This window comes from Mytilus trossulus, chromosome 3 (assembly GCF_036588685.1).
Source record: "Mytilus trossulus isolate FHL-02 chromosome 3, PNRI_Mtr1.1.1.hap1, whole genome shotgun sequence".
Lineage (NCBI taxonomy): Eukaryota > Metazoa > Mollusca > Bivalvia > Mytilida > Mytilidae > Mytilus > Mytilus trossulus.
This window is the reverse complement of record NC_086375.1, coordinates 66,067,527-66,091,575: the sequence shown is the minus strand read 5'-3', so window position 1 is coordinate 66,091,575 and position 24,049 is coordinate 66,067,527. Positions and strand designations below refer to the sequence as shown.

General features: G+C 29.6%; 1 protein-coding gene across 13 annotated transcripts in view; it reads left to right on the top strand.

Moving 5' to 3' along the window:
* Positions 1 to 24,049, top strand: part of LOC134712165 (dedicator of cytokinesis protein 9-like) — a 69,181-nt gene that overhangs the window by 19,483 nt on the left and 25,649 nt on the right. For 7 of the 13 annotated variants that reach the window (XM_063573428.1, XM_063573427.1, XM_063573423.1 and 4 more), the window contains exons 12-36: positions 367 to 569; positions 1,282 to 1,389; positions 1,832 to 1,917; positions 2,681 to 2,701; positions 3,782 to 3,969; positions 4,962 to 5,027; positions 5,889 to 5,981; positions 6,761 to 6,936; positions 7,105 to 7,189; positions 8,126 to 8,212; positions 9,363 to 9,452; positions 11,854 to 11,969; positions 12,414 to 12,483; positions 13,057 to 13,401; positions 13,677 to 13,760; positions 14,715 to 14,823; positions 16,761 to 16,778; positions 18,102 to 18,280; positions 18,441 to 18,714; positions 19,067 to 19,178; positions 21,338 to 21,477; positions 21,971 to 22,037; positions 22,563 to 22,616; positions 23,133 to 23,281; positions 23,676 to 23,800. In XM_063573428.1, the coding sequence (XP_063429498.1) occupies positions 367 to 569; positions 1,282 to 1,389; positions 1,832 to 1,917; positions 2,681 to 2,701; positions 3,782 to 3,969; positions 4,962 to 5,027; positions 5,889 to 5,981; positions 6,761 to 6,936; positions 7,105 to 7,189; positions 8,126 to 8,212; positions 9,363 to 9,452; positions 11,854 to 11,969; positions 12,414 to 12,483; positions 13,057 to 13,401; positions 13,677 to 13,760; positions 14,715 to 14,823; positions 16,761 to 16,778; positions 18,102 to 18,280; positions 18,441 to 18,714; positions 19,067 to 19,178; positions 21,338 to 21,477; positions 21,971 to 22,037; positions 22,563 to 22,616; positions 23,133 to 23,281; positions 23,676 to 23,800 (3,045 nt within the window). Of the gene's footprint in view, positions 1 to 366; positions 570 to 1,281; positions 1,390 to 1,831; positions 1,918 to 2,680; positions 2,702 to 3,781; positions 3,970 to 4,961; positions 5,028 to 5,888; positions 5,982 to 6,760; positions 6,937 to 7,104; positions 7,190 to 8,125; positions 8,213 to 9,362; positions 9,453 to 11,853; positions 11,970 to 12,413; positions 12,484 to 13,056; positions 13,402 to 13,676; positions 13,761 to 14,714; positions 14,824 to 15,673; positions 15,689 to 16,760; positions 16,779 to 16,812; positions 16,831 to 18,101; positions 18,281 to 18,440; positions 18,715 to 19,066; positions 19,179 to 21,337; positions 21,478 to 21,970; positions 22,038 to 22,562; positions 22,617 to 23,132; positions 23,282 to 23,675; positions 23,801 to 24,049 lie in introns of all 13 variants that reach the window. The other 6 variants (XM_063573431.1, XM_063573424.1, XM_063573420.1 and 3 more) reach the window with 5 other exon arrangements.

Sequence of the window (24,049 nt, the reverse complement as noted above, 5' to 3'; positions counted from 1 at the left end):
TGCACTAAAATTAATATATAAAATTAAAGTTTTATATCATATTGGTCTGCAGATGTATGGCTGCTCGGAATTTAAACATACAGTAAGATATATGTGGCTTGAGACATTTGCATGCCTAAATGAGTACCCAGTTTTAAATCGACATTGATATTACCAGTGTCTTATAATAGTAAGTGACAGATTAATCAATTTAGAAAAAGAAAGAGAATGCATTGGTTGGGGACAAAATGACCATTATATGAAGGTGGCCTCTGATTTAAGGTGACTTTTAAGGTCTGATTGTAAAGGCATGATTTTACTATCAAACATTTGCTCTATCATCTTCAAAAATATTAGAGAATACAGATGTTTTGTTATATATTTCAGGGTATATTTTCTGTGGTCAGTTGTCATTCAGAGGTGTATCTAGTGATTACAGTAGAGAAAGTCTTACAGGGACCTATAGGACCAGCTATAGAAACCTATATAAAGGCTTTGGAAGGCAAAAATGGTACCAAACAATATAAACAGATGAAGCAGTTCTGTTCACATATAGGTCATCACAGAATGCCTTTTGCATGGGCAGCTTGGTAAATATAATCATATGTTTAATTTTTCAAGGGGAAAAAGCTGTGAACAAAATTCCCTCATATTGCAAGAAACCAATTTGTAAATTTTAGAGTGAACACTTAAACACTTATGCAGTATAATTTACTCTAAATAAGTGGCAAAAATAAATGATGTTTGACACGCAATTTGGAAAGGAATATGACGTTTTTATTGCAATAAATGGATAACAAATTTACTTCAGGCAATTTTCATCACGTTCTTATGTAACACAATTATTTTGCTGAATCTTAAGAACATTTTGAATTATGCTCTTGAGTCTCACAGAAGTAATAAATATTGTCTTCATGAAATAACATGCAACCAACTTAAGTCAATGCTTGTCGCCCTTTGATCAGCAAAAAAAAGATACCCCATCCTGATCTCTATCTAGATAACGCTAAAGGGCACATGGCCTTTAATTTTTGGAAGGAAAAGGGCATGGCGTCAAATTGCTTTAGATAAAACACTAAAGTCTAAAATGTTTTTTTTGAAATCCTGGATCCGCATCTGCATTATAGTTCAACCTGCCTTTTTTTCATTTTATCTCAATGATATTTATAATCAGTACCTCTTAACTTCAGTTTATGATTAAGACACGTTTGTTGTAGGAACTGAATCATCGCAGAAATAAAATATTTAGTTAATATCGTTCTTTGAAATTTGTCAAATAAGTTTTGTGTATTTCCTTTCTAGTCAAGTATTATCTAGAGAATATGGACCAAGAAGCCTTTCTCTGTACAGATACGATGGAAACAAGATTTCTGAGGATGACCTCATTAAACATTTACAAGATTTTAGAAAGTAAGTATTAGAACTTCTCAAAGATCTATGAGAACTGGTGGAAGAAAAAAAAATTAAGAGATTTGACTGACCTATTTTATACACATAAAAAAGCTACTTCAGAGTTTAAAAGTAATTCTTTCATAAGTGGTGATCTCTAGAATAAGGTTGTTAATTCAGACGTAGTCAGACTATAAAAATTACAAGATTGAAAGTTTTATCCCAAATCATTGGACATATGCATAGCTGCTTGGAATTAAGACATTACATTTAAAAATATCAAAATATGCCCCATCTTTCTAAGCTCCTTATAGAAGTTATATATATTATAAAGTCAGAAAGATCTGGTTTTTTTTTAAATGAATTGTTTAGTTTGACTTAATAATGAACTTATACTATGGAAAACTACATTACAAAATACTTCAATTCAAATTCATTTACAATTTTTATACAATATTTGCAGACCAGAAAAGCAGTCCAAATTACAAGAGATACCTGGCAGTATAAAGATATCACTGAAAATGCTGAAGTCAGAGGAGATGCTACAGAGTAAGTTATCAGTCATAAATGAAACATTGCTTTTACTTAAGGTGCTACCCAACACCTTCACTAAAATTAATTTGGCTTCAATTTTCATAAAATTTTGATAAAGTATACGTATTAACTTTGATCCTTTGACAAAAATATAAAAAATTCAAAATATTTACACTGGTTACATAGCAGTTTGACAAATTCTAATTTTGATCATTGATAAGCTTAATATTCCCTTAACAACACAATGTAATTAAATGTTAAGAGTTATTTCCCTGTAGTGTAAGGTACCACCTTAATTCTTACATTATCTACATATATGCTTTTAAGACTTTATTATTTGCTAAAGAAACTTATTTTTACTAGAATATTTTGTGAATACATGTAGTGTTGTGCATTAAGCAACATGTTTTTCCCTGTAAATATTGCAAGCCAAAAGAAACTAGTATTAAGCATCATAATGTAAATGACATATGCATCAAAAGTGCAACCCATTCAGAAATTAGTGCTATATTGTTCATAAATTGCTAAAATTGATGCTACAGATTTTTTAAAGACTTATGATAAAAAATAAACATTAGAATTATGCAGATATTGTCTGGCAGAGAACACCATTTGCTAGTGATGCCCTCAATACCAATTACAGGTAAAGCAGAAGAAAGTTTGACTAACTTAGAACTGACCCATAATCTAATGTGTGGAGGTTCACTATTGTCAAATGAAAACACCACACAATCATTAGAAAAAAATCATAACATCATGCTTTATTTACCCTTTTCAGAGAAGTGGTTATCAGGAACAGGTATATTTTGGTTTGCCCTGCAGTGCACTGCGTTCTCTGAATAACAAACCGGTTTTACTTGCATTATATCTCACCTCCACTGTTTATATTTCAGGGTGCTATTTATATATTTATTCCTGTCACAAACAATATTTTCATGAATATTTTTTGTCTGTATAAGTTTTCAATTTTATTGTTCATATGTTCAAGAAAGATGATTTTTTCATTTAACTAGAAACCAATTATGTTTTTGAAGTCAATAAATACATTTTATTAAAATTGAATTCAGAAAAAAGTCTGTGTTGGTTCCTTTCTTGATTAAGATTTTTCTTTTACACCATCTTCACAGATGAAATTATACTTTTATTGTTTAGGTTTTTTTAATCATTTTTTAATTGGAACATATAATAAATGAATAGAAACTTCTCTATTGCAAAAGACATGACATGCTTTTTAAAAAAGGCAGTAATACTGACCATAAAGAAAGATGAAGGACTTTTTATAAGAGCTTTACTTAAAAGTATAACAAATAGTTTAGTAAATATATATTTCTTAATTTTGTTGTAGTTTTTCTTATCTCCCCTTGGTAGTGGTCATACATTTATATATTTTTATCACAATGTCTTTCCATTTAGTTAGAACTTTAATCTGAGGTACAGAACATATAATTCACAAATGAACATATAATAAAGGGGTAAAGTGATGTTGCTTTATCAAGTACAACAAATTAAGGAATTAATTTGATTCAAATTACATAGATTTGATTTTTAAATTCAAACTTTATGGGTAATTTTACTTTTTTGGCTGTTATATGTCTGGTAGAATTGAAATTTGAGGAAAAATTGAATACGAAGTTGATATAATTAGATGAACTCAACATTTATTTGTAGAAAAGCATATCCAAAACCCCATGACTATTTTTGTTCTTGTATAATGGTCTAAATTTCTTGAGATCATCACAGGAAAGGCATCCGATGTGATGTGTTTGTCAATGTTTGCAGAGAGTGTTTTAATAACTAATATATTAAAAAATGAACTGGAAAGAATAAAGAAAACTATAAATTGTAAAACAATTTGATTAAGTAATACTTTTTATTACAGGTACATTAACTTCATCTTTCATTCCCATAAAACCATTCCCTAACCCCCCTGTAGAGCCTCCAGCTTTTGAAGTAGATGAGTTTGTTCCTGAGAAAGCATCTTTATGTGACACATATGATTCCTACATCAACAATCTCTATGTCTACCCATGTAGCCTCAAGTTTGAACACCAGAAATCTTTTACAAAGGTAATAAAATTTAGCATATCAATTTATATTTAAAAAAAAATAAAAAAATAAACAGTTTCTTTTTGATACACCAAAAAAGTTTATTTTTACACTTATTTATGAATATCAGAAACTGTTTATAATTATTTATTTCCATTTCCTAAAATTTTAAAGATTTTTAAAAGACAAGTTTTATTCCCCAATTGTGTACAACATTAAATTCAGTGATATTGGGATAATATAAAGATGAAGGGGATGTGGTCTGAACGCCATTGATAAAGCAATTACAGTACACACCCTTAGGACAAAGATCTTAACAGTTACAGGTTAACATTCAGTCTTCAACTATGTGCAAAACTAATAGGAGGCTTAAAAAGGCCTGGTGTGACCAAATGTTGGACAAATCAAAATAGAAACCCTACAGCTTTATTTTTACTATAAAAATGAACAAATAATAATAATCTGGTAGACTGCGATCAATAACAATGACTGGATTACAGGTTCCTGGCTTTGGACAGGCATGAAGAATGTGGCATGGTTTTACATGTTTTAACTGTCATGTATAAGATATCATTCAGCAGAATCTTATATAATGCTTGATGTTGACTTACTTGTTTTGGTTGTTTTCATCATAATTGATGTTTATACATGTATTTTAAAAATGCTGATATTTAAAGTGTGTCATAAATAATAATTACAAAATAATTGCTTTGCATGTCTTAACAAAGAAGAAGTTATGTAGGAACCAACAGAAAATTTGTTAACTGAATCAATTGAGTTTTTGAGATATATTTAATACGTCAGCCTGGTTTCTTGAAGTTTAAAATGAAAACAAAACTTCATTTCTATAAAATTGCTTTCACAAACCTACTTTATTTTTCTCAGAACTCTAGGACACTAAGAATATGTAATTGAATTGGTGTAATTTTTGGTCAAAAAGATCTTTTTTTTTAAAGTAATTTTACATGTTTTAAGACCCTACATATAATGTTTATTTTTGTGTATTTTTATAGGCAAGAAATATTGCCTGTTGCATTGAACTGAGAGATAGTGATTCTGATAGTGCTGTTGCCTTAAAGGTAAGAATTCTTCTATATGATATCGATGTATTTTACAAAAATGGACAATTTTACCTTTGTACATTACTGGGATAAGATATGAGCTGCGTCGGATAGAAATCAACCTTATGCAAGTGCAGGTATACATGTACATGTATAAGACTTTGAATGATTTTGGAACATTCAAATACAAAATAAAAGATGAATTTTGGTCTGTTTTGTAGAGTCCTTATATCAACTCAATTTTCAAACAGTTACAGACTTGGCATAGAGATTTTTGTTAACCCGAAATAGGATAACAGATGTATTGATATTTCATTGGCATAAGGTCGATTTCTATCCGACGCAGCTCATATATTACTTATTTAAGTGAAATATAATATTTTTTTGGGAAAAAAACAGAGTTTCCTTGCTAATATCTGAATGAATCTAAGAACAATATATTGCGACAAAAGATCAAAACGAATATGGTTTCTGAACAGGTAAATTACTATGTTATGACATAAGTTCCTAATAAAAAATTAGAAACTATTTTGTAAAATTGTGGGATTTTTTCTTGTTAATACATATGTATTGTTATATAGACTCCATCACTGCAACCAGTGTGTTATGCTATTTCTCAACTGGAGACAGTTAAATTTTGATATTTTGAAAGCACAAGGCTTGCTGAGCCATTTTAATATACAAATTAAACGGTTGAGAGTGGAGAAATAAGTAAAGTTGTGTTCTTTATATGTGACATGTGACGTCATCAGCATGAAATGAAATGTGATAGTAGATATATTTTGTATTCAAACAATTAAACCTAATAATTATTTAATTGTAAAAAACTCAACATTCTTTCAGCAACTTAATTTACATAGAAGTATTTTGTAATTTCAGTACATATATGGCAGACCAGAAGTAGGAATATTTACATCTGTCTCTAGTACTACAGTCATCCATCATAGTACATCACCAGATTTTAATGAAGAGGTTAATATTGTTTTAATATTTTTAATATATATCCATTCATAAAAAAATTAACATAAGTGAGTCAAAGAAGGTAAAATAGTGAAATAACTATGTTCCAAGGGGTGTGTCTTAAATGCCCAGTGTTATGGAAACTCCATTTTACTGTAAATTCTGGAATTAAAATGTGCACACTAATACAAAAAATGAAATTCAACGATAAGTTTCAGTAAAATATATTTAAAATATATTAATGAGATTCAGATAGATCTTTTAATGAAATACATAGTTTAAAAATTAAGAATAAACTACTGGTAAGTAACATTCCCCCCCCCCCCAAAAAAAAAACCCCCAACCCCATCACAAATTAATTTTGAAACTTTCAGTAACAGTGAAGCAACTTAAAAGCTGAGTTGTTGTTCATTTTGTACTCACACCATAAAAAGAGCTTTCTATTCAGGAACAACTATAAGCAAAGTTTCTTATCATATTAATTTTTTTTTATGGGTTTTGAGTACGGTAAACTAACTTAATTTTACTGATACATTTTTTCACGTTTAGCCCTTACTAGCAGATTTTCAAATTTGCTTAATTAAGTTAAATAGGAAAGATCAAAGTTTTACACATTCATGACTTTTTATATTTATGTTCTTTTTCTACTCGTGACAGTGGCCAAAAAATAAATCGCTCACAAATAATAAATCACTTGTAAAAATAAGCTTGTTTACAGTAATCTAAAAATATTTTATTATTATACTAGACTTGAATGAATCAAGATAAACATATAAGATGATGTTTTGTAGGTAAAGATTATATTACCAATTCAAATCCATGACAGACACCATATATTGTTCAAGTTTTATCATGTTAGTTGTGAGGGGTCAAAGTCTGGTGTGAGAAGTTCCACCTCAGGAAAGAAACGTGATAACATAGAAAGTGCTGTAGGAACAACTTGGTTACCTCTTTTGCACCAAGGAAAGTAAGTTAAAGTTAAAAGCCAGTGTGAAAAATGTTTAAACATTGATTTACCATGATAAGTTATGTGTGTACCTCTATATAGAATTTTATTCATATAAATTCCAACTATATACAATATAAGAAGTTCTTAGAATATTTTTAATTTAGAAATTCATTATTTTATTTCCAGAGTTGTGAATGGAGAAATGAGTATTCCTGTGGCTTCCAATCTTCCACCTGGTTACCTGTCATACAAAATACTGGAACCAGGCAGGGTAAGTTATAATACAAGTATACATGTGTTCTATTGAAAAAGAAGCTGTATCAGCAATAGAAAAAATATGCTATTTCTATTATCTTACAAAATGAAAGTTTTTTTAGTTTTACTCCTAACAACATTTATTGTACATGCTGATTTTCATTGATTTATCTATAATAAATGTAGTCCGATAACTCTTCAAATGATTTCTTCCCAAATGTTATCATAAGAATACAAGTAGAAGTGAAACAGCATCACAAAAACAGAATACAGTAATAGGTCTAATTATGATCTTCAACGATAAAGAATTCTTTATACGACAATTCAAGCTTTAAATTGCAGCATCTAGAAAATTTTAACAACATTTTTATGCCCCACCTACAATAGTAGAGTGGCATTATGTTTTCTTGTCTGTGCATTCTTTCCTTCGTTTATCTGTCAGGTTAAAGTTTTTGGTCAAGGTAGTTTTTGATGAAGCTGAAGTCTGATCAACTTGAAACTTAATATACATGTTCCTTATGATATGATCTTACGCATTTTAAAGCCATTGAATATGGAAATGATAGTGTGAGTGGGGCATCGTTGTACTTTGTACACATTCTTGTTTTAAGGTGTTCTATGTATAAATTACCTTATGTCCATTTTGTTTATTTCTCTTTTTTCATTTAAAGTTATTAAGGGAGATAATAATAAAATTTGTAATAAACAAGTTAACAAAATGAAAAAGGGTGGCTGTTACTAAATTTTATCTTCAGCAGTAAAATGAAGACTATTATTCAGCATCTCAAACACTCATTATTTTCATTAACATTACTATAAAATTTCTGGAGCTTAAATATCCGTAGCCGTAGGTGTAAATGTAGCAGAAAGGACAGTTCTGATGATATCGTTACAAGAACTCATAGTATTATTTCTACACAATGTTTAGGCATATTTAATTTTATCATTCCAGGGATCTGTACCAGATATAAAATGGGTTGATGGTGCTAAGCAAATTTTTAAGGTCAAAGTTCATGTCAGATCTACTGTGTATACAACGGTAAGAGAATGAAATAACTATCTGGAATTAAATCATGTATTTGTATAAAAAAGAAGATGTGGTATGATTGCCAATGAGACAACTATCCACAAATGACCAAAATGACACAAACATTAACAACTATAGGTCTCGTACGGCCTTCAACAATGAGCAAAGCCCATACTGCATAGTCAGCTATAAAAAGCCCCAATAAGACAATGTAAAACAATTCAAATGAGAAAACTCACAGCCTTATTTATATAAAAAAATGAACATGTTTCTGATATATATTTGGCAAAATAAATATATGAAAGTAAATTATGTTATATTTAATTATTGCAGCTTTACATGCGTTGTGATACTTGGTAGGTGTCACAGACTGATATCTGTACAAACAGTTGGAAACATAAATCAATTAAGGTGGTACCTAACACTACAGGGAGATAACTCTGTAAAATCAGCCGAACGTTTTAATTACGTTGCTTTGTAAATGGAATATTAAGCTTCTCAATGATCAAAATTAGTGTTTGTCAAATTGCTATATAACCAGTGTATTTTTTCTGTTAAAAATTTTCATATTTTGTCAAAAGGTCAAAGTAGATATTTTGTTAAAATTTTATGAAAATTAAACGAGCCAAATTAATTTTAGTTAAAGTGTTGGGTACCACCTTAACAATGATAATAATAAACCTTTTTGGAAATTTGATAAAAAAAAATTTATTGAAGATCTCTTGGTTACAATTGAAATTCATTAAGAACTTACACTTCCAAAAGATGAAAAATTGACAGTCCAAATGATTAAACAAAAACTTTTCAAAATTTTGAAGAGATTAAAAAAATAATTTTTTTATTAACCTTTTGTTTCATGGAGTTCTTAGTTTTAGAATATTATCAGATACAATGGCTTTTTATAACATTTGGACCATTTTGTATTACTGAAAGTTTAATTAATATCAGCGTCAGTAATACGTTTTACTGTACTAAAATACGGTATTCAAACAATTCCATTGAATGATCAAGATTATCAATGGTAAAGTCAAGACATGTTTAAGTATTGCTATTTTAATTTCAATATTTACATAGTCAAAATAACAAAAGGGCGAGACATATCTCTGTGATAACAGTTCATTATGAATTGACTTTATATTTGTTTTTATTTTCTTCTTCATAGGATCAACATCTTCATAACTTCTTCTTCCACTGTCAGAAGTTAGAGAATTCTGATTCAGGTGCTGACTCAGAGATAGTCAATAAGTTAAAGGTAGGTATTGTCCTTTTTCCAAAGGAGTTGGGTATAATAGTATACCTCTCCCATTTGCTTGGCAATTCATAACACATTTTTCTGTTCCTTTTTTTGATGAGAGTAAATGTCTTAACGTTTTGATGAAACTTAAAAATTCTCATTTGCTAAAGATGTACATCTTTGAAGTGCCATTCACATACCGTTAATGAAATTTTTGCCATATTTTGAATAAGTGAATAGAAGAAAACAGAATTTCTAATGTAATTCATAGTTTTTGAGTGTGCGTTCAAATTTTTGGTAATATTTCATCATTATTTCTCCGTATAAGATAAGACACTGTATAGAGATTGCCCAGTTTTAGAATGGACATTCTAGCTAATTATGATTGCAGACTGGTTCATTATTTGACATATGTTTTACATAAAACGTATTCATCAGATCAGTCTGTTAAAGTGAGTCTAAGATCTGTTGAAGTCTCAGAATTGAATTTTAGAATATAAATAATGCAGGACTATGGACTATGTGTGTGTGTGTGGAGGGGGGGGAGGGGTAAGAGAAGAAAAGATGCAGTTTATGTAACAGAAGACAACAATACTATTTGGAGTTTAGTATGGTGTTAATTATCACCGAACTAGTATATAGTTGTTTAGGGGCCAGCTGAAGGACGCCTCCAGGTGCAGGATTTTCTCACTACATTGAAGACCTGTTGGTGACCTTCTGCTGTTGTTTTTTCCATGGTCGGGTTGTTGTCTCTTTGACTCATTCCCCATTTCCATTCTCAATTTTATTATGCTTAATTACAAAATAGATAATCCACTGTTGTATTCCAGGAAGATTTTAGTAATCCATTGTGGAATTTAGAACAGGTCTACTTGAAAAATTCTATCAAGGTATTATAGATACCCTGTTAATGAATTTTAATTGTCAGAGATATTTTAGTGGTGATGGTCCCTTATGTAATTAGATGGAGAAAATGAATGATATCTAATGGAGACTTCATAGCATGTTCAGAAAGGAGAAAATAGAAGATTATTTATTGCTAGACTATGTGTATATCCTTGATATTACAGAAATATATGCTAATAAGATTATTAATCAGAATAACAGATAAAAAAATATAATTTTACTACAGTTACTGGTTTTTGTCAAGCCTTCAACTTTAGTTGGCTGTGTTCACAAATATTCTCTCTGTGATTAAAGTTTTTAAAATTTTAATATCTTTCTTAAACTATCCTGGGTTTGTACCAAACTTAAACAGAAGCTTGTTTATGATTATAAGATAGTATCCTGATTTAAACTTTGTAAAATTAAAATTCCATTTTTACCGTACTTGGACTTAGTTTTTTATTGGGGGGGAAAACATTACAATCACTATGTGGTTAAAGTTTTTAAAATTTTAATAACTTTCTTAAACTATCCTGGGTTTGTACCAGATTTGGATGGAAGATTGTTTATGATCATAAGATAGTATCCAGAAGTAAATTTTGTAAAAATATAAATCCGTTTTTTACGTATTTTACTTTAAAGGGGACTAAGATTTTCTGCCAGACAACACATTCACTCTGTGGTTAATTTTTTTATACTATTTTTTAATTTGTACCAAACTTGGGCAGAAGCTTGTCTATGATCAAAAGCTAGTATCTAGAAGTAAATTTTGTTAATATTTTGTACCTGTGTATCTGTATTTTTCTTATAAATGGACTTAGTTTTTCTTCCATTTAACATTACATACAGTCTACAGTAAAAAGTTTTTAAAATATTTGTCAGATTCATAAACTATCCTAGATTTTTACCAAACTTGGACAGAAGCTTCTTACAATCAAAAGATAGTATCAAGTGGAATATTTTATGGATTTTTTCCTCATTTTTGTTGAGCCTGGGATTTACATCAAAATAAGGCGAGACACTGGGTTCCGCGGAACCCTTACTAATTTTTATATATAATTTTTTCAATATTTTTGCTAAAACAAATATGAATAAAACTAACCAGTTGCATGAAAATACCATTTTTTTAATTTGTTTTTTCTTGTTGTTGTTCAGGCAGACATGTTTTTAATGAAACAAATAATATGTTAGTAGTTTTGAATTGTGTGAATGAAACTGACCCCATTAATATCTATGAAATGTATGTATACTCCATGTTGTTAAATATTTTCTTCTCAGGTACAGTGCAATTTTAAAAACACTATATATATATATGTTTTTTTTCCAATCTTATATGTTTTTTTTTATTTCAAACTGATAAGCCATTTTATGCAGATAAAAGCTGTTATTTTATATGGTGTAATTCTGAACTCATTAATACCAGCTCATTCTGATAATATAAGGATCAGTTGAGCAAGAGTGTCACAGATAATTCAATACTGTAGAATTTAGAATGGTATAACAAGCTACTGAACTGAATGTATTATTTTTTCAGTCCCTTCATGCCATAGACTGTAATGTGTATGTTAAATTCTTGCCGACATTGTTGAATCAGCTGTTTAATCTACTGTCCAAGTCACTTGGGGAAGACATTTCTTTTAATACTGTCAAGTAAGTAATTTATTCTTTGTTTTGTGGATTCATCAGATACTAATTTTGGATTTCGTGAGTATAGGTGAACCATGTAATTAAAATGTTCAATGAATGACAAAGACTTGTAAACAGACTTTGGCAAAAACATCAAATTAGATATCAATGAACATGTAAGTTTTCCTTAATCCATGAAAAACTGGTACCCACGAAAATAAATGAATTCACATAAATGAATTCACAGTACAATATAGAAATGCAATGTACTCAGGCATTCAGCAAATACTAGTTATTAATTATCAGAGACACTATGTAAATAGACTATTGTGATTATAATAATTTTTCTTTTTTATTGTGCTCATTTGTGTAATACTAAAATTATTGTAAAAAACAAAACCACCTTATGAATGCAGGGGAAGTAATAACTCAAAAAATTATAAATTTAATATTTCATATTTCTTTCAGGGTATTGATTCACATTGTTTCTGAAGTACATGAAGCCGACAAGGTTGATGCTTTGAAGAATTATGTCAAGGTTTGTGTGTGATCAGGGAATTGAAAAAAAACCCAAGTACTGTATAGTCTATCTATAAATAGTTTGGAAAAGATCACAAAATGAAGTCTTGGGATATAAAAAAATAAATAAATAATTGAATTGAATTTACATGGGTTTTTAAATCACCAATAACAAGAACCTGAAAATACATTTTACAATCTATGTAAAGGTAATTTTAAGATTGGGAATCATTTATAAGTAGAGCAACATAGATTTATTTAATACAGCAGTGAACTTTTTTCACCATTGCAGTTTTAGTTAGTAGAACAGGCTTGAAAAGATATTAGTAGTCCATTTGTTGTTTGAGACATCTTTGTAATGCTGTAATAATGTGTACAGATACATGACAAATACTTCTTTAGTTTCTTTAATGTCTCTTATATGTTAATTATAGTAGAAAAGAAAATTCTAAAAGATACAATTCTCCTAGGCACAATCAGAAAAGACTATGCATGTTATCTTATTTAAATAACTGCTATGTAAAACTATTGAATGTTAAAATTTTATTACCTACAACTGTCCTCAATTAAACCTTAATCTTTTTTATTACAGTATGTGTTCAAACCAGACCCTTTAAGAAAAGGAACAAAGCAAAAGGCAGTCCATGAAGAATTATCACAATTCTTGACTAGTTTACTTAGGCCTGGAACAGGGGATCATGTAGTTACTACAAAATTTCTTAAACATTCCTGGTTTTTCTTTCAAATTTTAGTGAAAAGTATGACAATTTATCTGGTAGATTCTGATCGTGTCAAAATGCCAAGGAATGAAAGATTTACTAGTGATTATCAGTTCAGGATACAAACATTACTACAAACAGTCACCCCTCATATCATTCAGAAACAAAAGGATCGGGATACTAAATTGGCTAATCAGAGTATAGCAAGCTTTTTGAAGGTAAGATTACTTTATTTGTGTGTGTCCTGATAAAATCTCATGCTAAATTAGTTGTACCGAAAATTCAAAAATTATTGCAATGTTTTTATAATTGCGAAAAATGTGACAGGGTTATAATCGCCAAAAATGTGAAAGGGTTATAATCGCAAAAATTTAAACCTACATTTTAATTTTTTTATATGAATCTATGTCTAAGTTTAAATTATACATATTGTTATAGACTACATTTTGGTTAGAATAACATTTTCAATTGAATTGTTTTATTGACATTTCAGATGTGTTTTACTTTGATGGACAGAGGCTTCGTGTTTGAGATGATATCTAAATATATACAAAACTTTGGTCCTGGAGATGCTAAGGTAATGATATCTAAATATAATTTAATAGAGGATGTAACACGTCTTCAGATTGGCTGACGTTATTTTGTTATGAGCCCATAGACATAATTTAGTCATGTGACCATGACATCATCAACGTTTTTTCATGGTTTTCTACGGTTTAAAATTGAATTTAGAATTGAATTATAAGAAATGACTGTAATATGTTTTCTGTCTATTCGAAATAACATAAAAAATGTGGTGCACACTGTTAAATAACCCGCTACATGCTTTATTCAGTGTGCACCAAATTTTTAATGTTATTTCTTCATAGATAGAAAAAATATTACAGTCATTCCTTAAATATACGTAACTTTGGTCCTGGAGATGCTAAGGTAATAAATAGTACGGTTTTATATAAATTTTGGTAACTATTTTTTTGTTTTATACTTCTCAGCTGAGCCTGAAGGTCATACCTGAAGGTCATACTGAGGATTTACTTATATTCATGTGTGCCAATACTCGTGGATTAAGGAAATCTTACATGTTGAAGGATATTTAGTGTCATGGCTTTATTGCAGTCTGCATACAGGATTATATGAAATTTGTTATAAGTTGAATATTTATTATACCCCCGCTTTAAAAAAGGGGGTTATACTGTTTTACCTCTGTCTGTCAGTCCGTCAGTCCGTCCCATGAAACTTTCGTCACATTTTTCTCAGGAACTACACATCCACCCTTTCTGTAATTTGGTATCAACATTTATATATGTAAGCCATACTGTGTGATGCGTTTTCAGATTCATCACTTGACAACTTCCTGTTTACCGAACACTTGTATGATTTTACACATGATAGCCAAGTTGAAAATTTTCGTCACATTTTTCTAGGTATACACAATAAACATTGATGATAATATTAATATTTGATAAAGATGAATTCTTCCATTTTAGAGCTGTAGTTTGCCATATTACAATTATTTGTTCTTCTTTTTCAGACTTTATTTGAATTTAAATATGAGTTTTTGACAAGAGTTTGCTCCCATGAACACTACATTCCCCTCTCATTACCAATGATGAGAAAGGGAATGATCAAAACATTTAAAGGTGGGTATTATATTGTAGGACATTGCTTGATATATTGCATTGTGGGAAAATCTATACTTAAGAATGTTTATAATCTAAGAATGGTATACAATTGAATGAGTAAATTGAAGGGGGTCAAAAGCATTTTTTAACACCAAGAACAAATATTATCTTATGAATTATATTAAAGCAAAAATAATCATTGTTTAAAACCAGTAGATATTGGTCAAAAATAACAAGTGCTGAGTATAAGGATACAAAATTTTGAATACTTAACAAGAGAATTAATTTATTCATACCTTATGCAAGTACCTGTTGACTTTGTTTGCTTTATTTATCATTAAGCTATAAAAAAAAAAAAAATTTTAATTTCCTTTTTAAATTATTTTATGTTGCTGTTCATGCTTTTTCAAAAATCTTGTTTGCAATGTTATCCCAGAATTCGTAGTCAAGATTTCATATAGCATTTCAGGAAAAAATCTTTTGAATGTTTATTTCTTATTTAGATAAGGGTTCTTTAAGAGATATTCAAATTGTTAAATTATTCTTTTTATTTAATTCTTCAATTTTAATTTTCATATATAATTGAAAAAAAAAATAAACAAGATTCAGTGATATTTTAAAAGGGGTGTTCAAAAATAGATTTTTTTCGTGGGGAAATGGGAGGCACTCAAATTGAGTGGTTATGTGTTTTGTTGCATTTTCCTTAGAATTTTATGAAAATTTTGTATAATGGGTGGTTGGGGATTTAAAAAGTGCCTTCAGTGTCCCCATAGATTAAATTCTTGAACAGCAAATGTTTTATCAACCTATTTCCCCCATTACAATACATATACACATATATTATTATGAGCACTTTGTTCTGTCACAGAAATAAAAATGGAAGGTAATGTTCACTATTGTCTGAGTAATCCTGCTTTATAATTAATTACTTGTCTATATGCAGCATCAGCCTCTGTTGTCATGGCTACAAACTTGGCCTATATCTAGAACTAGTTATTGTTAAAACAGTAGTTTGTCTATATTTAGCATTTACTTTTTTTGTCATGGCTGTGCAGTTTTCTATAGTTTGCCTTTTAAAAATATGTGTCAGTATTTAGCAGTTTGTGTGAATTATATCTAAGCCTTTGTTGTCCTAGAACTGTGATAGGTTTACTAATGAGAAGTTTTCTTAGCATTAAATCTATATGTTAATGACTTAAGTGTTAATGCAGACATGTAGATTTTGAATTCAACTCTTTTGAAGGTATTAATTTTAATTCATTTCTAGAATTATTAGATTGCTTTTGTTTCTTTTTAATGTAGAAAGAAAATGTGCAATTTTTTTTATTTGTATACCTGCATGCAATTGCATAACTCATTTGAATTTACTCTAGAATTTTATCTTAGCATTTTACCTTAGAACTTTTTTAGAATTGCATTGCTTTTTAGAGGTTACAGACTCCAGTATAATTTTCTCCCTATTCTCAAGACCAATCAATTTTTGACATTATGACATGTTTAAAAAAAAAATGGTGAATGGATAATGCTAACATGTTTACCTGGCCATATTCCCTTTGTGTCTGTTTAAAGTCAGGAACATGTAATTCAGTGTTTATCGTTTGTAGCTGTATGTCTTTGGTATAATTTATGCTTTTTCTAAGAAAGTTACATATATACATTCATTTTGCATCTCGCTTTCATCCACAGCTATTTTAATTTTTGATTGATCCAGTAAAAGCAATTCTGCTATCTAACATGGTAATAAGGTTTCAAAAAAAGTTAAAATTTCAGTACCTGTTTCAGTTTTAACTTAATAAACATCATATGCAATGATGTTTGTGTTCAACTATATACTATTTGTGAATACAGATGCAGTGAGTTGTACAATCGATGAATTGCCATTGTTGAAATAAAGGATCTTTTTAAAAATTTATCAACAATATTCTTTTACAATGTTAGAATATAATACTTTTCAGGAACATTTGTAGTTGAATGTAAATATATTGATGTTTACAAATGAACTTTCAGAAACATCACATTTTGATAGTAAGATATTTTCTTTTGATTATTAACAATAGCAAATTTTACTTTTTAAGTTGACAATTGATTGAAATAATGTTGATATAACATTTTATAGTTTTTCGCTTAACATATTACCAGATCCCAAAATTTAATTTTCTGAAAGCTCATGTTTTAATAATTTTGTTGAGTTTAAAGAGAGCTTTTCATAACACAATGGTTGGTGCTCTTTTTGTTAAGTGTTATTTAAGTTTTGTTTGTATTTGTTTATGAGGGATGCATGATTTATGCATGTATTTATTTCTTGAAAATTAACAGTAATCCAACATTATCTATTGCTGTTGAATTGTATGATTGTCACATTAAATCAAATATATTGGTAAAGTTATATATAGTATATAAATATAAAATTTGACATAAATTCATTAATTCTAAGCTGCATATAATACGGAATAAGGAGCTCTAGAATAGCTTGAGCGCTGAATGCATGATTTTGGTTAAGATTTGACATATAGACAGAAAATCTCAGGTGTGTTAAATTGGTTCAATGGATTAAATTTAACCAATCTTTATATAGGTCAAATTGGCCTAAAACTGTACTGATCACCCAAATCACTAAAATCAAACATTCTATTTCATGACGAAAAAATTGACTTCAGATTCAGTCTAAATTAAGGATATAGATTTGAAATGAAGGATAACCCAAAAGTATAAACACATCTTTATTTAGGATTTTTTCTGAAATTCTGAATCTAATTTATTATTTCCAGGAATGACAATAATAAGTTGTTGATTATTGCATAAATTAATAAATTGAAATAAGAAATGAACAGGAAATATTTTGTACTATATTATAAAACTTTTACAGCACATTTCAGTCAGTATGTAGCTAATGGTAATATCTTTGATTAGCTTGCTTGTTAGCTGAACCGTGAAGTCATTGTTAGGTAAGGTAAACTTCCCTCCTTTTAAAGTAGCTTAGTCCTACAGAGAGATAGATTTTTTATCTGTTGGGCTAGTCTACTATTAAAGGAGGGAAGTTTACCTTACCTAACAATGACTTCACGGTTCAGCTAACAGGCAAGCTAACCAAAGATATTACCATTAGCTACATACTGACTGAAATGTGCTGTAGTTAAAATAATATTCTTTCATTTTTGACTGAAACACTTAGTACCATACATATGCACAAGTCAAAATTAGGTTTTTTTAAAGTTTGCAGAAAATAAATGCTCTGTTAACATATATTTTATAATCATATGTAAATCTTATTAATATGACATTGAAATTGATTTTAGATTTGAAGTGTGATTACACCCTGTCAGATGAGTATAGGAAAAACCATTACTTAGCTGGACTTCTGTTGCATGAGCTTAAAATGGCACTGAATGAACCACGAGACATACGAAGAATTGCCATATTGATGTTAAGGAACCAGTTAGCAAAACATGCGTTTGATGACAGATATACCTCCAAGGTAAATATTTTATGATACTATTTGGTAAGCATTATAGCGTAACAAATTTATTGTATTACTGTCATGAGCTTATGTCATGGTTTGCTTAGGGACATGGTTTTTCATTTTCTTAAATTTGCCATTTTAAAAGCTTTATGTTGTATATTGAATTTTATTTCAGTCACAGCAAGGGAGAATAGCAGCACTATATCTACCAATCATATCCATCCTTATGGAACATAAGAGACACCTGGTGGATGAACCTGGCAATCCTAAAGTAGTAGCTCCACCTCCTCCTCAGCCCATTCACATGATGAATGGAGATGGGCCAGTTCAGCGGCGTGAGAACAGTCGACCTGGGACACCACAGACATCACACAAATCAGTCACCTTTGACAACAACACACCTATCAGGGACTCCAAAGTTTTCGCCCTGATTGCTGGTAGTACAGGAAGTAAGAAACATCATTATGTATATTATTTGATAGGCCTGAAAAAAAACCACAAAACTGAGTAACATAATACTACTGAGGATTCATTATAATTTGTAGGATACCAATTTTAATGCATTTTGAGGAAACAGCATCACAAATTTTAAATATAAAAAAAGTACACATTTTCTATTGACTTTTATGCACACTTTGATCCAACATTGAAAGAAAAATAAATAAAGTTTTTTGAAAAATTGGTACGACTGAAAATAAATGAATCAACAATATTCAGAGATGAAATAATATAGTCAATTTTAAAACTGAAATGTAGATAACAACTTGACAAACAATTTTACATATCATTGTTTTGTTTTAGCACCAACTCTCAGTCTTCCAGATGGACAAGGCTTAAATGGAAGTACAGGTTCACTGACCAGAAGTGGGACATCCTCTGACGAAGACACTGGAAAAGACAAGAAACATAAAAGGTACAGAACTTTTTAAGAAAAAAAATCATCAATTGAATTAGGTGGATCTCTTATTTCTGCTATTGTGGTCTTTTTGTATCATGGTCTTCACAAGTTTAGAAAGTTGTGAGTGATTCTAAGCCATGTCAGATACACATTTTCATACTTATATTTGCTATTCTATCCGTCTAACATACAGAGTTACATTATAAGATTAGTTGGCTGATGTTTAGAAAATCAATTATTATTACTTTGACTTGACTGTTAAGGTGGTACCTAACACTTTAACTAAAATTAATTTGGCTAGTTTAATTTTCTTAAAATTTTGACAAATTATTTTCTTTGACCCTTTGACAAAAATATAAAAAATTCAAAAAATTTGAACCAACCGTTTATTCAGAAAAATTACACTGGTTATATAGCAGTTTGACAAACACTTATTTTTATCATTGAGAAGCTTAATATTGCTTTATGAACGCAATGTCATTAAAACGTTTTGCTGATTTTACAGAGTTATCTCCCTGTAGTGTTAGCTATCACCTTAAGTGTTGTTCTCAACCCTATGCAGTTTGTTCAAAATTCTGAGCAAATTGTAATTTGTTTTATCAATCTAAACTGTTCAACTGGCCAGGCATTTTAATGAAACGCCATAGAAAAACAGTCAAGTTGTGGCAGTTCAAGAAGATAAAATAAAAGCATACTTACAATCCTATCAGACTTAAATTCCACTTCATAGATATAATGAAAACTATTCTAAGAATAACTATTTTTTTATCGGTTTCCTTTATTTGTAATTTTTATAGACATTTAAATTTCAAAATATATACTTTAGTACTATTACTGGGTATGGGATATCTCTTTATGAGTTTACTTCACATCTAGTTTTATTTGGTGGATTTAACAGTATTTTTTGTAACAATATCTAATGCTTCTTTTTATTTTACTATAATCGGAAAAGTTTAATACATTATAAATGTGTCTATTTTGTAATTAGTGATGAGGAGTTTAAAAAACGATACAATTCTATCAGGTAACAGTGCAATGTATATGTGTATGTGTTGTTATCCCTCCACACAAGAATTTGTAACACTTTGGTGGCAGACATTCAATAGTTGGAGTAAGGGAGATAATCCATAATCTAGACATTAATCAAAGGAGAAAGTGGTGACATCAAGTAGCATATGTACCACATTGTAAATATGAGGCTGGAACACAAAATCAAAGTTAATTTGAAATTGTTAAGTAACTTTCAGTCACAAGTTGAACATTCAAATTAAATTACTTCAGATGTGTTATATCATTCGATAACTTTTGTTCATTTATAATATATAGTTAAAAGGGTGGAAATGGTTCTCTTGTACCTAAGTTATATTTGTTATTGTTAAGCATATATTTAGATTATATTTTCTTTACCATTTTAAAAAATGAAATATGAAATATTACAAGTAAGCCAAAATAAGCCAATTATAATCGCAGATACTTGTTTTTCATTCATGTATATGTTGTGTTGCTTTCTTCTATAGCAAAATATGCACCACTACACAGCTAAGTATGTTTCCATTTTATAATGCTGTTGATTTTATCAGCCTGCATTTTTGCTGTTGTTAGTTTTATGGCAGTTTCTGTCTCTAAGTTCACGCGAGAAGATTTATATACATAGATTTATGAATCTACTTGAAATGTTAGACCGTCAAATTTAGATTTCCGACTATCCCGTTTCAGGTTAAAGTTTTGGTAAAAGTTTTTGGTTGAGGTAATTTTTTGCTGAAGTTGAAGTCTGATCAACTGAAAACTTATTAAACATGTTCCCTATGATATGATCTTTCTAATTTGTAGGCCATTTTCACGGTCCACTGAACATACAAAATAATAGTATGGATGGGGCATCCATATAATTGGGAAGCATTCTTGTTCTTTAACTTTCCTTTTAAAAAATTTGGTTTTGCAGATTGTAAATTATTTTAATGAAGACATTTGGAAGTGTAACATGTCAGCCAAAATCAGCAAATAAAACTACTGTTATTGAGGGTTTTGTAGTCTTTTATGATAAATTGGTTCATTATTATAGAAAAAAAACTAAAATGTGTAAATATATGCATATATGTGGTTAGAATTAAATTGTATCTATAAGTGTATTTAAAAATAAATCAATTGAGACTGTATTGTTTGATGTATTTCAGATCTCCATCCAGTTCTAATGTATCTAATACTGGAGCAGCTATACCAACAGGCTATTTATATAAATACCAGAAGTTGGACATCGTGGAAATCAAGGATTTACTATTATGTTTTATTTCTGTAATAAAACATCTACCTGAAGGTAATGTATATACTATATAAAACATCTAACTGGAGGTAACATATTTATACTGCTAAGAAAAAGAGGTTCAATTTGTTAGCTGGCATGATTTTAAAACTATGATTAAAAAAAAATCATCTTTATGTAGAACAAATTTAGGACTATGGTATTGATTAAAAACATTACACCATTCCAGGTCTGTTATTTTTCTACATGATAAATATTACTAATAGTAAACAATATCAAGGTCAGATCCAATACAAATGCCAAGGTCAAATCCAATACCAATATCAAGGTCAAATCCAATACCAATATCAAGGTCAAATCCAATACCAATGCCAAGGTCAAATCCAATACCAATATCAAGGTCAAATCCAATACCAATATCAATATTTCTTGTTACTCGTTGCTGAATCTGTACATTCAGTCTCTGTATAATTTGGGATTTGCTGACTTCACAGTTCATAATCACATGAGTAATATTAGATCAGTTAACATTTTTTTTCTATTTCAGATATTCTTCTTGGCTGGTTCAACAATTCATCTGAATTTGACATCATAGACTTCTTTGGCATTTTAGAGTAAGCGTGTTATAATCATTATGTTAGAAATGTGGAGTAAATATCAGTAAGATAGTCATAAATATACAACTTTTGAGTTACAATGAGACATATAAAAAAGAAGGAAATTTTAATTGACTACATTTTAAAATTGATATTTAGGGACTCAGACAGAAAATGTAAATTCTGCATTTAGATTTTCAAAACTATCATTATATCAAATGCACATGTTAGATTAAATATTCAACGTTGAAATTGAAAATGTAAAAGTGGAATATGTCAAAGAAACAACATCAGAAAATAGCTCAAGGCCTCCAATGAGTCTTCAACACAGTGAATAAAATTCTGCACACAGAGAAAATATATGATAAAGCTTGGCTTCAAAATTATTAAGTTTTCAAATCTTTTCTGACATCTAAAATTAAAGTAAGATATTGAGACTGTGTAATGATAGATAATAATGCTTCTTACTCTCCATGTGTAACATATATCAAAGATATGTGATGAAATAAGATTTGTGTTATGTTACTTATTTGACTGTTTCAGGACATGTTTACATCATTTCAAGTATCAGGGTAGAAAGAAGATACACGATCTCAGGTATGTAAATTAGGAGATAACTGTATAGTAATTTAAGCTTGGCCTTCATAAAACGTAGATTTTACTGTCGCAAATTTAGTTTACCTAGTGATGTGTAGCCTAGATCTTTCATCAGTGAATTGATATATATCTGGCTGTTCTGTCCCAATATTTTGACACTACTTCTTCTGAGCTGCTCAAAAAAAATTTGTGAAAATTTTTTGGGTTTACTATAGTATGACATGAAAGTTGTCTGATGAGAACACTAAAATACACATTTGTAACCACCTCTTATGCTATGCTCTTAATCAGAACTTAATGAAACTTTCTTAGAATTTTCATCACATAATGCCATTGTGCGCCTTATATTATTGTTTTTATCAGAATAATTTTGGCAAGTCATGGATTTTGAAAGGGTCAGGTGGTTGATAACAATATGTGATCTGTTCTGGCGGTACCTCTAGTTATAGATTTGACGCAGTTCTTTCAGTTGTTCCTTCACAGATAATAGTAAATTTTGCTAACTTTATTTTCCAGCATTATAGGTGACAGCAGAAAAGCCTTGACCATGCCTGCCAGTAGACGATCTATGCCTGCTTTAATACCAGGAAGTGGGAGCATGAATACACGGACATACAGCCAGTATAGTGATCTTAATTCTGAGTCTGGTACTTTACCGTCACATGGTCAGTATAAATTAAAGGTCGTTCAGGTCATTAATTTCTCTTTGTTGTATATTGTTATATATATCTTCACTGTTGCACCACAATCACGTGAAAGCCAGGAAAATTGGTTTCCAACGAATATGAATGAATCCACAGTAATTCAGTCATGCATTGCTTTAACTGTGAGATTGTTATATATTTGTCAAAAGAACACAAAAAAATATGAAAGATAAAATCACATTGCAGTTTGCCTTGTGTATTATTACAGTTTTTACACCATTGATTTATCATTTATAATTTGGTATTGCTTGCTAATAAGACAAGTATCTACTATAGACATTAGAGTTTTCTTTATTTTGTCATGGATATTTTTATTGTAAATAGACAACTTATGAATAATATTTATATTTTTTAGTACCATCACAAACCTCCTCATCAGAAGCAGATGCATTAGTCAAAGCTTTACAAGAGGCTAACATGTCAACAGAAGTTGGACTTGCAGTATTAGATATACTTAGTCTATACTGTAACTTTTTCAAGGTAAGTTAGAATTGCAGTCTTAGATATACTTAGTCTATACTGTAACTTTTTCAAGGTAAGTTAGAATTGCAGTCTTAGATATACTTAGTCTATACTGTAACTTTTTCAAGGTAAATTGGTGCTTTCTAATGATGCAATTGGGCATATTCAATTTGTTTAGAGAATGCATTATTGAGAATTTGCACTCTTCCAAAGAAAGAATTTATAAGTTGCCTAAAAATTTGTCAAAGCAATCCATTCTTTTGAGTA